We start from the raw sequence: 15,060 nt of genomic DNA, 5'->3' as shown, positions 1-15,060 counted from the left end.
GTCGGTTTTAATTTTTTGTTTAAAAATAATAATTTTACTCATTTTAGCTGTCCTTAAGGTTTTCTATACTTACAGTTGGTGTTTTAAAAAATCAAAATCAAAATTGCTTTATTTCTGAACAAATCTAAAATAAAATATATTTTCAGAATACATGGTGCCTACCACCGGTTCGGGAACTAAGCCGACGAGAAGAACCGGCGTAAGAAACTCGCACGCCCACTTTTTACCAAAAAAAGTGAGAAAAAAAATAATCTTTTAAAACAAAATTTACAATGCTGTAATAAAAATTATACAATGTAAACATAGATACATAATAATTGTAATCGTTGAACATACATAAAAATATATCCACAGGCGAACGTCTAGACTCCTCCTGTTTGGAAGTCGGTTCAAAATAATTGTAATCAAATATTAAGATATTTTATAATATGTAAGTATTTAATTTAAGAATAAAATATTTACTTTACGTTTACTTTCAATGTAAGGACTGATTTACCAGATAGATTTTACCTGAGTAATAAATAAGTAATGTGTTAAGTGTAAATTATTTACCCCTATAAGAACCTCATGTCATAACATATCCGACGATTGAAAAATCATTCCAAAAGAAAATGTGTATCTACTTTTCAATCGTCACCTTTTTATGCCAATTAAAATTTATGCTACGTAATTTGAAATACAAATCTATCAGAGTTGCATATTATTTATTTCTTATAGAAACTCAGGTAAAATAACTCGAACGGACTAAACTATCGATAGCAAAATACTATACTATCGATAGTAAAATATACATCACTAGCACACGCACACATTGACAGATCAAAAATGGTCACGCATTTTCGAGTTGTCAGGTGGTCTTTACGACAGTATATATTATGTCTATGATCCTAAGTATCTACATTTTTGACACATTCTTCATAAGTACCCCCAATTAAAATTAAATCATCCAAGTACTAAAACGTAGTGATTATATTCTCTTTGGTACATAGAAGATAACAAGCCGCACGATCGTAAGAATTTAACAACTGGTTTCATAATTTTTGTGAAAATATATGGAGCTGTACATAAGCCAAACGGTAAAACATTGAATTCATATAATTTATGACCCACAGAAAATCTAAGATATTTTCGTGAATCGGGATGAATATTAATTAAAAAAAATAGGCATCTTTTAAATCGAGGGTAGCTAAATAACAATTTCTTGAGATTAATTTTAAAACTGTGCGGATATCCTCCAACTTAAAATGACGGGTAATTATGAAAGTATTCAAATTCTTTAAATTTAAAATGAATTTCATTTTTCCATTAGGCTTAGGTATTAAAAAGACACGGGATACATATTGTTCTTGACACGGTTCACAACAATGAGTTTCTAAAATACTAGAGTAGCAATGTCTTACAAAAGATTCTCAGAAATGCGTAACCACTTTTTTGTTCAAAAGACAATGTCAAGACTCAAGTCATATATTCGTTATGTCATTATGTATGTGAGATATGCCTGCAGGCATCTTCGAAGTGGCAACGCGTTGCTACCGTAAACTTCCAATCTAGTTACGTTAGTAACATAGTATATCATTGGTTCACAACGAGAAATTATTGATTAAACTTACGTGAAGTTCAATAAAAATTATACGAGGGGTTTGTCCGAAGATATTAGTATACCTTTTTACACTGTAGTTTCACCTCTATTTGTTACCACGTCATAGCATCATTTTAGAGAAGAAAAAAATAAAAAGTTGTCTCTGGATTTCGATTGTCTCCATATTTTTCCGCCTCTTGTCTCTGATTTGGCTGTATGGGCAACGCTCCCTTTGCCTGTCCCGACCGGGACGAATTAACAAAAAAAAAAAAATGTCTCTGATTTTCCGTTTCTCCTGTTACCTACCTGCAACTCTAGACGTTTGTGGTGTTGACAGCAGCTTTCAACTATAGTGCGAGGTGGTATCACTTATCGCGATACTACATTGTGTTATATTATATTAAATACCTTTATCTATGGGGATGACACTACGATGTTGCCACTTTTTAATTTCTTCACTTTTATCTAGACTATAGTTTCTAATATATTCTCTGACGATTACACTATTTCGGCGGTAGGCGTGAATTTCAAAATGATTAAACTATACGTAGTATCCCTAAGTAGTCTGTGATTAAACTACACGCGAGCTACTAACAAAGTGCCGGCTGGTCGTAGGTTGAGTATAGCTCAGATACTTGATAAATGATTTTTCGGTGGAGTCCAGGCAGTCTACATGAGATGAAAAGGTCAAGGACCTTTTCATCTCATGTAGACTGAATGCATGAATAAACTGAATGCATGAATAACTTATTATAATACTGCCTGGGCTTGTGTTGTAAAACTAATTATCCATACTAACCAGTAACCTGAATGTGTCTGTCTGTTACTTCTTTACTCTTAAACCGCTGAACCGATTTTGATAAAATTTTGTAGGATAGTTTGGAGTATAGTATTCGTTGATAGTTTGAGTCCTGGGAAAGGACATAGGATATTTTTTTTCCGGAAAAATGTACAGGATGCTAATTAATGAGTAGCGAGCAATGATGTTTTAATAAAGATGGCGTATGCTCATACAAAGCGGTCGTCAGAATTTGTTCCTATACGACATATAAATACCTACCTCTGGTATATATCTGGACATAGGATATTTTTTTTCCGGAAAATGTACAGGATGCTAATTAATGAGTAGCGAGCAATGATGTTTTAATAAAGATGGCGTATGCTCATACAAAGCGGTCCTCAGAATTTGTTCCTATACGACATATAAATACCTACCTCTGGTATATATCTATAAATTACACAATGAATGCGACAGATAATACGTAACGAATGATATAGAAAAGGATTGCTATATACCTATTTTGAGTTGCACTTGACAGGCGCATCGACGCGCATGCGCGACATAGATCAAGAGAATACTGATATTCGAACGTGACACCTCGTCGCTCACTTGCTGCCAACATGCAACTAATTCAAAAGATTAAAGAAGGGACTTAGCTTCATTTGGCCGTATCAGACTGTACGCGCTAGTGCGATATCTACCTTTTTTTTATAATAGAATATCATAGGTACCGAGCGTCATCTTGTAAGTAAATTTAAGAATTTACATAGGTTACTACCATAAACTAATAAGTGATTTTAGGTTTGTATAAAAAGTGTTGTTATATTTTGGTATTTTTATTAAAATGATAACTATTTACATCGTTGTCGCATAATATACTGTTCCATATCTATTCTTGATAAATATGAATTTGTTTTTCCATCAAATATCGCATTAGTTGCATCACCCCATGGCCACATAACTCTTCTTTCATATGAACTAGCCATGTCCAGCTTTCCTTCCTGCGGTAAATGAAATAGGCTCTGTATTTTTCCATCCCTGTCTTTTCCATAGTAATATTTGGTGTTATGAGTTCTTGAAAATTGAGCAATCCAAGGAACTAAAAATAAAATAAGCCATAAAAATATACGGCGGTGATACGTAAGTGTAGTTGGTGGAGAATAGAAATACTTATTTAATCTTAAATGACAATTGAAAAGAAAACACATCGAAATGAGATATTTCTCATTTCGAAGTGTTTTCTTTTCAATTTTGTTTTCTTTATTCAAAATATCCCTAACCATAATTCGACACCTTTCCGTAAAAAATACCTTTTAATTCTTTTATAAAAAGTATGGAGCCCACTATAAAAAACTTATCGTCTGCATTGATTCGTCTAGGAATGTTTATAGTTAAAGCTCTTCTAATGTTCTTCATAGCACGAAATTCTAAATTTGCAACACTGTGACTAAATGTTTCCATACTATAAAACTTTTTAAATCTTATTGGTAATGATTGTGGATGACTTTTGTCTTTTTCTAATGCTTTACAGAACAGCTCACACTGGTTAATTCTGAAAAAAAATTTAAATTAAACACAGCTGTTGAAAATGCATTTGTATTTGTATTAAAATATTTTTATAAATAATTTTTATAAAATAATAATCAATACATTCAATAAAACAATCAAAAGCTATGTCCACACTATGCACTTTCATCTTCAATTTTCTTCATCTTCTTTCTATTCAACTTTCGTTTTGCGCATTCAATAATTGAATGCGTTAAGAGGATTCCACACCGCCATTTTTCCCATACAAACGCTGTCCCCTGTTTCCTCCCTGGATAATGCTAGTAGAGTTATAATTTTTTTCCTGAATATCTACGGCCACTAATACAATGTCCCTATGTTTTCCTTTTTTTCATAATTTAATTATTAAATAAGATATGAACGTTCAAAAACCCAAAAAAATGGCCAGATTTTCCACTGAGTTCAAACGTCCAGAAAACAGATTTGGATAGATTATACAAAAAAAGCAAAACATAGGAACACAGCTCAAGCCTTTTTTTAATCTTTAATGAAAAAAGTACTTAAATCGGTTAAGTTTTGGAGAAGGAATCAGGGGACAACGAATCGTTGATTTTCTGGATTTTCTGCAGTTGTCTCTATCGCGTTCTGCGGTATAGGCTTGAGGTAAGGGAGACAGCTATAGATATTACACGTACTTTTTTTTCATTTCTCTAGCTGCTGTGGTATCCTCTAAACGAACGCAACACCAACATTATCATTTTTGTTCAGTTGCAACTTGCAGTGTCTATCAGCTTATTGTAACATGTGCGACAAGAACACTTTACTGGGTGGAATATGTGCAGCTTATTTGGTCATAAGAAATTCCAGAAAAAAAAATAACCAAGCGAAAGTTTTGTCATAGCGCGTGCTATACTTTCAACTGTCAGAGCGCATGCGTCGCGACTCGCGGGCATGCCTCACGTGTTGACTGCGCTAAGACGCATGCCCTTGATGAACAAAAAAAGGCACAGTGTGGACATAGCTATTGGAATTAAATATTTCCAACATAGCAGTGAGTAGAATACATCGAAAGTAAATAGTTTTAGACGAAAGAAAAGTACATACATACAAGTATTTTTTACCTGTCAGTTAGAGATTCGTTGGATATGTCAATGCCACCGAGAAACAAAGCGTCGATTATGTGTAGCGCTTTACTGTGCTTTTGAGCCATTCCTTCTCCACTAAACTCTTTAACAACCTGAAAATAATTAAATTAATATAAATTAATATACAGGTTAATTATTCAACAATTAATATTATGCATACAGTACTTAGTTTATTACTAGTGAATTAATATTTCGCGAGTCGCGCGGCTCACAGCCGCTGCACTGACACCATGGCGCTCGTATCCAACGAGCTGCTGGCGTTCGTACAACACGTCGTCAACACCATGGACGAAGATGGCATCGTGCAGCTGTGCAGGTCCACCTACACCAACGAGGAGTTCTGCAAGGGCAGGCTCGTGCTGTACAAAGCGCTCAGACAGCGCAGATGACGTCCCGGAGGAGAGACGAAAGCGAACGAAGCTTGCAGGACATCATCTCCCTGCTCAAGCAGACTAATCCTGCGGAATTGCCGGTGTTTGTGGCCAAGCAGCTCCACAAACTGCCGGCGGTATCAACGGACCACGTCAACGTCTCCAGCCTGCTCCAGAAGTTCAACATCATGAGGGCCTCGGAATCCACCATCAGTGAGTTACGTAGTGAATTATTACAATTAAAAAGTAATAATTCATTATGTAGGTCACCCGAGCATCCGATCGACTCGATAAATATGCGTCGCGGAGCTCAGCGTGACTCGCCGTTTTGCACGTTCAGCGAAATCGAGTGGGTCAGCAACAGCCGCCGCCGTCAGCTCGCCGTCCGCGTCACCGCGTGACGTCGACACGAAATTGAGGCCATCGACTCAAGCAAAAAATTATGCAAGCGTCGCTGCGCTGAGGGTGGAGCGTCTGCACTCTCGCCACAAAGTGAATTTCAGTTCCTTTGTGGTGAGAGTGCCGACTCAAGTTTTATCCATCTTTGAGGTGGAGGAGTTCTGGCCCGCCGGTGTAGTTTACCGGAGGTTCCGGGGGAGGCTCCCGAACGAAGCGCGCATCACGTCGCTGAAAGAGACTTTACGTGACAAAGTGTAGAGTGATTGTGTGTGTGAACGTGTAAATAATATATATTAGGATAAAATTGTTCGGCGTGCATCTGTTGTCTGATTGCCATAACACAAGTTTTTACTTAGCATGGGATTAGACGACGTGATGTACGCTACCTAGCTTTTATACTATTGTATATTATTGTATGCTTAATAAAGAATTTGAGAATTTGAGTTTTACCTCTCCATAAACCAGTGTTTTAGCTGGCATAATTGCTTGTAAATCGGCTACACTCTTCCAAATGTTTCCATCCAATTTGAAAACTTTTTTCCCGCCACATCCTTAAATATTTATGAATAATTTATTTGATTAAAAGCTGCGGTTTTTTGCAAGTAAAGCCAATGCTAATTAAAAAAAAACTAAAAACATACCCATGAATAGCTTAAGGTCTGGACCTTCTTTATTGGAACTCAGAAAAGTAAAATGCCAATCATATATGTTTTCAAATACATTAACATCGGGTTTTGCCTCAATATACTGTGGTTGTTTATTCAGAATGTTACTTTTGAATGAGGCAACATTCATTTTTCTTATTGAATGATTATCTATGTGATTGATTATATAGGTGAGTGTTTCATCAGGGCTTAAACTCTTCGATTTAACTCTAACTTCATTTGGTAACTAAAACATTACATAACAATTAATAAGGCATTCACAACATATATGTATACAATGTGTCCCGAGTCCCGACACCGGTGTCCGATCATTTAATGTTATGATCTATGGCATATCGACATTATTATTATTTATCGACAAATTGGCTCTTACATTGTATAATAGTTTGTTGAAATATTAATGAAGTCTTATGAACAAACTTTAATAATAATATAACACTAAATTAAAAATAGGTACATACATTCCAAATTTTTAGACACTCAATTTTCATACTAGTTTGATGTTCATCTTTTAGTGATTCATTTTTACTATATTCTGCTATTTTAAGTAAGTTTTCTATCTGCTTTTCGCCAATTCTAAAAAAAAAGAATATAGAGTTTGACTCATTTTCTCGATATAAAAGAGTTAACTGTACCTATGTATTTTGTAATTTGTGGTACTATGTAACTTGAGGTATTGTGCGACAATATATATTATAATGTATTGTAGCACAATACCTCAAGTTCTAATAGAGGAGGCATTTTATTCTTTCTCAATATTCATTTACAAAATTAGTTTGTAGTTTAGTATTGGTTACACTAGCCTACTGTAGTTTCGACAAGAGATTTTATAGTTCTGATTGACCTACATTTTGGACTTTGAAATTAAATAAATTATTTCATACTTGCAGTTGCTAGTGTAGATGTAATCATAGAATACTTTGTCTTCCTTTAAAACTGACACTGGTACTAGTTCAGTAATATCTTCGTTCTTGCCTCGATTCTTCCACATCATAGAGTTGACGGAAAACAAGTGCTTCTCTATTGCATCAACACCTGACTTTTTCCAAAAACAAACTAGATATCTCTCCGAGTTTGCTGGTCTTGAAGTCACAGGTTTATGTATGTACACTGGAAGAGGTAGAAGAGAGTGCTGTGTGCGAATTTATGTTACTACTAGCTGTAAAGTAGTTAGAATTTGCATTGTTTCGAAACAGAGCCTCTAGTGGTAGTGGTACAATGGAAACTATACTCATCACGTAAGCAGACCAGTGTGGGACCGCGCCTTGACTCCTAACAGCTTACGTCATGTAATTACTTAGTTACTTACAGCTTTTAACAAGTTACTAAAAGCATATTAACTAACCTTGTCCAAAACATTGATACATCAAATAAACAAGTCCAACACTAAATGGTGTGAATACATCAAACAGTTTGACGACGAAATTGCCTCCCGTTCTGACGAGCATAAGTGCAGCCAAACATTGACAAAGATACAATTGTTTTGACAAAATCTCTTGAATATTTTCTTGACCTTCAACTGAGAAACCCTGAAAGAGTAAAATTACAAATTATTATTGAGTGAGCTTCTTACTTTAGAAAACATACTCTTTTTAAGGGGGATATTAGATTATCATATATATTGGATCCGAGATCATTGAGTCAATTATATTGGATAATGTAATATAGACATATGATTCATTTCTTCCTTGATCATAGATTTTTGACATTTGCTGAGAGATTGGATCCAATACAGTCATAGAAATAGGTGTTGCCAGTTGTTTAATATAAAAAAGAGTTTTTAATTTCTTGTTCGTTAACATGTTTCAAATAATGTAATGTAATTATTTTCCTAATTATATACTTGGATAATGTTGCTGAAATAACAAAAAACAAGCCATATTAAAAATGACGATTTCTTTTGACAAATCGAATGCTCTGAGATCTAGTAACCCTGACGTCAATACCTGTCAGCGTTAGCGCTCTCCATTGGCTATTGAAACCACATATGATGTAAAATAGGATCAATGAAATATGATAATGTTATATGCAGATATGATCAAATGATCATATATATTGGATCCTTATGATCATAGAAATGATCCAATATAAATGATAATGTAATACCCCCCTAATAAAAAAATGTATTTACCCCATCAGCCATCAGGAAATGAACACCCAAATCGTCTGTTTGTTTCAAAACATATTCCTTGAGAGACATCAAATTGACTGGGTCGAAAATATTACCGTCATTGTTTTTCCCGTAATATGGATTAAACGTTTCTGGAGGTCCAGCATGGAAATCGCCTAGTTTAAAGTCGTTTGGACCTTTGAGAGTAAATCCAAAACCTGAAATAATAAAGGATTTTTATTGTTAGTAACACTAGCTATAATAAGGGTCAAGTAATACATAACGCGATGTTGACGGAGCGGAAAGTCTTAAAATAAAAAAGGAAAGGAGGAGTTTAAACATCTTATTACGTAATGTTAAATATACTTAACACTATTTAGTAAAATCATAGAGTAATCTGGTCTCTGGTAAAATTGCCAAAAATGGTATCTTTCTAACGCACATGTGTAGTGCTTCGTGCTTGAGACGATACTATTGGACGATCTGCGTGTATCGTCCAATGCAATGGTATCGTGTCATAGCACGAAGCTTCATGACGACAGACGCATGTGCGGCCGCGGCATAAGGAGTAGTGGCGGTAATGAAAAATCTTATGGTGCATTACACAGAACAAATCAGAAGTCTAAAATCTTTAAAAACTGCCCAACTAGCAAAAAGCACTCTTATAATTATCTCAAGACCATTAATTTCTTACACTTATAATACACTATTTCCTATTTCCAAGACCGCAAAAGGGCCCACTTTATAAGACTATTTGCTCTTAAAGCATGCTAATTGAATACTTGGTGAATTCGATTTTAACTTCTAATAGGCTTATTAAACACATGTTTTACAAAACTCGCACTTGTCAAGTGGAATGAGATTGTGTTACAAAGTATTTCTGGAATAAATACATTTTGATTTGATATATAACATATTATGTACTAGCTGTTGCCCGCGACTTCGTCCGCGTGGACTTCAGTTTATAGCGCGCGATGTCAACAAAATTGGTGTCAAAAGCTTTTATTTAAAAAAAACCCTGGTACCCCTTAAATTAAAACAGCTGTGCAGTGGGCACATATTTCATTTTTTTAAATTAAACTTTATATTTTATGCCAAATTTTAAAGCTTATTTAGCCCCGCAATTACACAACTTTACCCATAAACTATTTATCATTGAAAGGTTTAAGGTTACGTCACTGTATATAGTATAAATTACTGACTTATTAAATAACGTAAAAAAGAAATAACAATCGAAAATAATTGAAACCCGAATGTAAGATGATACCACCTCTTATAGAAAGATGTTGGGCAAGCGTTAGCGCGATGTAAGAGACGCACGGCGCCATCTAGTATGAATTTTTGGAACTAACTTAATTTGAACAAATTTTCGTATTTTCACCCCCTTACAACCCTTTTTTCCAGTAAAAAAGTAGCCTATGTCCTTTCTCAGGCTTTAGCCTATCTGTATACAAAATTTCATTACAATCGGTTCGGTAGTTTTGGCGTGAAAGCGAGACAGACAGACAGAGATACTTTCGCATTTATAATATTAAGTATAGATTTAAAATTAATAATATTTTTAGTTTCTGGTGTAGTATAATTTTTCATTGTCGACACTTGTTTATAGGGGAACGGGAATTTCATGTGAAATATATTATGATACTAGATGTCCCGCGCGGCTTCGCCCACGTAAATTAGAAATTTTACAGAATCCGTAGGTACACTTTCCCATAAAAAATATTTCCCCCGTTTTTCCCACATTTTCCTGAGTTTCTTCTGTCGTATTAGTCTTAGAGTAATAATATAATATAACCTTCTCGATAAATGATGAGTCTTACTCGATAAATGATCTATCTAACACTGAGATAAGTTTTTAAATCGGACCTGTAGTTTCTGAGATTGACGCGATCAAGCAAACATACTCTTCAGGTTTATAATATTAGGTAGATATAGATTTTTTTTAATTATCGCTTGACAAACTCGAGTCTCGATCTAAAAGACTATGAAATGGTATAATATGGTAGTGATGATGATGATGATGATGATGAAGAATGTAATTTGCATAGTAGCATATGCTTTCTGTTCTTAAAACAACGCCGAAACTCCAAAACTTGTATCTATAAAGAATCAGGAATTCTCTCAGCACCTTCCGAACCACGGTATACCAGGTATATCTCGGTGCAAAATCTTACTTGTTGGTAGCATATGCTTAGAATACTTCTCACGAAACCGAAGTCACCATATGTTTCCCTATAAGTTTTGAGGAGTTCCCTCGATTACTTATGGATCCTTCATCAGATCACCACTTTTCTGAATATAATACCAAATTGGGATGATACCCTATATACCAAAAGAAAAATTTTGAAAATCGGTTAACAAACGGCGGAGTAATCGTTGAATATAAGAAAACGAACATAACACCTCCCCCATTTTGAAAGTCGGTTAAAATTGTAGCCTATGTGTTATTTATTTAATATTTTAATCAGCACATGAATTGAATAACAAAATTTTTTTCAAATTAATCGTAGCACCATCTGTCAGGACAAACTAAAATTGAAATAGAATAATATTGAATGCGATGATAGCGCCGTCCGCCGGATCTAATGTAAAACATTCCAAAATCAACAACTCCTTATAAATAAGAAATTAATTGAAAAAACATTTTCCAGTAGACCAAACTGTAAATCTAAACCATTCTCGAATCTCCACGAACACACACAAAAAATTTCATCAAAATTGGTCCAGTCGTTTAGGAGGAGTTCAGTCACATACACACGCACACAAGAAATATATATATTAAGATAGCCTAAATTTTTAATGCGCCTCTTCAATACGACATAATATATTTAATAACTATTTAATAAATTACTAAGAATCAATTGCGGTAGCAGACATTTTATTTTTATTAGAATTGTTTAGAGCGTTATAAGACTATTATAGGAAAAAGTAGTTTTAAAAGGGCACCAATCAAGTGTCTTGCTAAACTGTTTCCTGCCATGTTGCGATTCATTAGGGTTCCGCAGTACGTACCAAACAACCCCTGTGTGTGTATTGTCATTCGAATATGCAATTTAAGTGATATGATATTCATTGCCATTTAAATTGCAATACAAAATAAGTTTCATCTGACATAGTTTATATACAAAATCAAAGCAATGTTTTGCTTTACTCAAATCACAAAAATAACGAAAATATAAAATTGTTTGAGTTCCGTACCCAAAGGGTAAAAACAGGACCTTATTACTAAGACTTCGATTACTGTCAGCTTACAAGCACAGATATCCAGACTCCAGAGTACACACTCTTAAGCCTAATTAATCTTATAACTGTTCTTATAAGCTACTACAAGAGCTCACTATCGGAGTAACTTTACTTCAGTATGTTTTCTAATAAAGGTTAGAATTTTTTACTTATACACGCTTGTAAGTGTATTTATAAGAATAACATTACTTGAGTATAAAATGCATTTTGCTTTACTTTTAATAGTGCAAACAGCACATGTCAAAACTATTATAAGTTCAGTATTCTTATAACGTATGTGTGTTGGGAGTAATTTGCTAGTTGGGTGTGTTACTTATTACTTGAACACTTTCTATGTGGGTCAAATAAATTATTACCTTTTGCTCTCCATCCCTTCCTGTATAAAACATATTCGGAAAACCCTCCAGGGCCTGCACAAACATCAGCAAAGTACAAAAGGTCCTTCTCGCCCACTATGGGCTGGCCATGTCTATTTTTTGGTAAAGTGAACATGTAGTCAAATATGGCATCTATATTTGCCATCTTTACTGCAGCTCTGTTCAGAAATATCACAGAACCAATAGTTTCGTAAGGGTTACTACGGAATCTAGCTTTCCTCATATCTTCATCTTGTAAATTGTCAAATATGGACTGAAAAATGATGTCATATTCAAAGTTAAAGTAAAAATATTGGTAATTAATGTTAAAGTAAATATAAAAATATCAGTGATGTCTTATAATAAGTTGTACTATAACAACTGGTAACACTATCTAACATAATATCAATTATTATCATACCTCCAAGAAAACCTTCCAGAATAGAGACCATTATTAAAATATTATTACATTATATTTTATTGTGTGATGTCATTTTTTCCCATTTTTTAATTAAATAATCTGTTTGACTGCCAGGAAAAATTGTTATTATCTTGTTATTATCTAGATTCTAGTCAGTCATAAATTATTATGTATATATCTGACGTTGGCATTCTGTGTTTATAATTAAATATGTATATTACCTTAGCATTTATTACACCTTTTAGAATTTTTGGGTCTACAAAGTTAGTTTCATCATCTATAGTTAGTTTTTGGGGGCCTTGCCTCAACCACTCTTCCAATATTGTATCACTCAATGGTTCCTCATTGTTGAACGGCAATGGATACTATAAAAATTATATTCAATTATTAATTGTACATTTTAATCCATACATTTTCCATTCTATACATTTTTTTATAAATCAGTTCAGAGGATATGGCATGAAGAGGCCAGACAGATCTACTTTTGAATTTATTATTTTAATTAGGTTTTAGAAATATTAAGTTATATACTAAATTGTCACTTGAAATTTGAGTTTTACTCTTTAAAACATTTTCTAATATTATAAATACTTTTTTTTTAAACTTACTGCTTTTTCTCTTGCTATTGGGGCAGAAAGATCTTGACTGAACTTCAAATCTGTTGGTATCTCTCCCACAACAGAAGGTTTTGCACCTAATCCTCTTCTGCCTTTTTGTTTTGATGCCTCAACCGGCTCAACCCTTCCATGTTCATATTTACCCAAACCCTTGCCAGGTTTGTAACCCATGTTTGCCATCATCTTTTTAGAAAATTCTGAATATTGGCCAGTATTGTTGTCTGACTGTGAAGTAGTTTCAGTTCGATTATAATATGAGGTGTCATTGGTTATTTGATAGGAGTCATTATCTGTGTCATCCTCATGATCCTTATTATTGTATACAGTTCCATAATCATCATTTGAATAGTTTGGTGAGGAGCAGTTTTCACTGAGGCTACTTCTGCTCTCTCTATACATGCCTTTCGAAACGTCTTCACCATATTTAAAATTTGACTGTCCTGCCCTTACATTGTCTGGAGTGTAGCTATCTCCATACGATGCAGGTGAATCTTCATCTGATTCTTGTAAAACTAAAAAATAGGACATAATGATAATTATTATCTTATTACAAACAATTGTGTGGAAAGGATTCAATTTTGTTAGAATCAAAGCACGCCATTTATTTATTTTTAAATCCTAGACTGTAAAACTTACAAGTACAGAGCTAAGCAGTTGTATACTTATTAGTATATTTAGGTTATTTTTACCTGCCATTCAAGTTATCCTAAATATTGAAATATGAATACAATGTAGCTTATATACTCACTATAATGTCATGTTGTTGTGTAGAATTGATAAAACTGATTAATTAAAAGATTTACCAGAATTAGTAGACGAAGCTCCGTATGTATCGAGTCGGCTCCTTTTCCCAGGAACAGGGCTGTCTTCGCCGCTTGAGTCGTCCTCTTAATAAGAAGAAATACATATTAATTTATTGATATCATTCATGAATCGCACATATTTTATGTGCGATTTATGAATGATATCAAGTAATCTTCAAAAGTAAAACATACCGGATAAATTCATCTTCGTTTTTAATCTTCTGTATGAATAAAAAATAGATTCTGAAGTACAGGTATAAAAGTATATGGCAAAGATATTTAATATTTAGTACTAGAACTATATTATCTATTAGAAATAATAACTATGTTATTATTTATAAACAAAATAATTATGTTCCACAGTTTTGTCCACCGTGCCGTGCACAGATTACTAGTATATATGTGCCGTCAGCCGTGCACGACATGCATGTCAATTGTCATGTGTCAAATTGACATTGACTTTTACCAAAGTGTTTTTTTTTTAGATTTAATAGCCAGGGTAACGGGCCCATTCACGGCAGGCCACGGGCCGCCTTGCCAGTTGCCGTCCGCCGGTTATGCAGTATGCAGGCTAGTGAATGGTGTCATTGCCGACCATAAAACTTAAACCTTTTTGAAATTCTCGCCCACCGGCATAATCATGAATTTCTTTCCATTTTTAAATCGTTAATTTTAAAGAAAGATATGTTTTAACCCTAAAAATTTTTTGTTGCGGCCCGCGACATCAAGATATTAACATGTTTGTGGCCCGCATGAAAAAAGGGTTGGGGACCACTGCTTTAGAAGGTTCTACTCTGAATAAAAATATTTTAATTTTCCTCGTAAAGCAAGCCTGCTTCGTTTTTGAATATTGTAACCTTTTTTAACAGCTTTTGAATATCCAGTTTTCCAGATATTACAATGGTTTGATTCTTGTTCATACAGCATACTATACTAGTTTTGATTGGGGTTAACCACGAAGCTAATGGGTTAACTAAGTTATGCTACATACCTACTTTAACATATTATTTGTAGTCACTTGAGTTATGAGTATCTACCACTAAGCTACATATCACGAGCGTAAT

General features: G+C 34.1%; 1 protein-coding gene across 1 annotated transcript in view; it reads right to left on the bottom strand.

Moving 5' to 3' along the window:
* LOC121733454 (replication factor C subunit 5) overlaps window positions 1–14,265 on the bottom strand; it is a 30,579-nt gene extending 16,314 nt beyond the window's left edge. The window contains exons 1-14 of the mRNA XM_042123717.1: window positions 14,189–14,265; window positions 13,997–14,080; window positions 13,185–13,705; window positions 12,798–12,941; window positions 12,156–12,429; window positions 8,578–8,774; window positions 7,792–7,975; window positions 7,331–7,556; window positions 6,908–7,022; window positions 6,423–6,672; window positions 6,232–6,332; window positions 4,988–5,103; window positions 3,671–3,912; window positions 3,240–3,459 (exon numbers count right to left, since the gene is read on the bottom strand). Coding sequence (XP_041979651.1) covers window positions 3,240–3,459; window positions 3,671–3,912; window positions 4,988–5,103; window positions 6,232–6,332; window positions 6,423–6,672; window positions 6,908–7,022; window positions 7,331–7,556; window positions 7,792–7,975; window positions 8,578–8,774; window positions 12,156–12,429; window positions 12,798–12,941; window positions 13,185–13,705; window positions 13,997–14,080; window positions 14,189–14,201 — 2,687 coding nt within the window. The 5' untranslated portion in view covers window positions 14,202–14,265. The remainder of the gene's footprint in view (window positions 1–3,239; window positions 3,460–3,670; window positions 3,913–4,987; window positions 5,104–6,231; window positions 6,333–6,422; window positions 6,673–6,907; window positions 7,023–7,330; window positions 7,557–7,791; window positions 7,976–8,577; window positions 8,775–12,155; window positions 12,430–12,797; window positions 12,942–13,184; window positions 13,706–13,996; window positions 14,081–14,188) is intronic.
* Between the last annotated feature and the right edge of the window lie 795 nt (window positions 14,266–15,060).

The sequence above is a fragment of the Aricia agestis genome, chromosome 13 (genome assembly GCF_905147365.1).
Source record: "Aricia agestis chromosome 13, ilAriAges1.1, whole genome shotgun sequence".
In the NCBI taxonomy this organism is placed as follows: Eukaryota; Metazoa; Arthropoda; class Insecta; order Lepidoptera; family Lycaenidae; genus Aricia; species Aricia agestis.
This window is presented reverse-complemented; position numbering and strand designations above follow the sequence as displayed.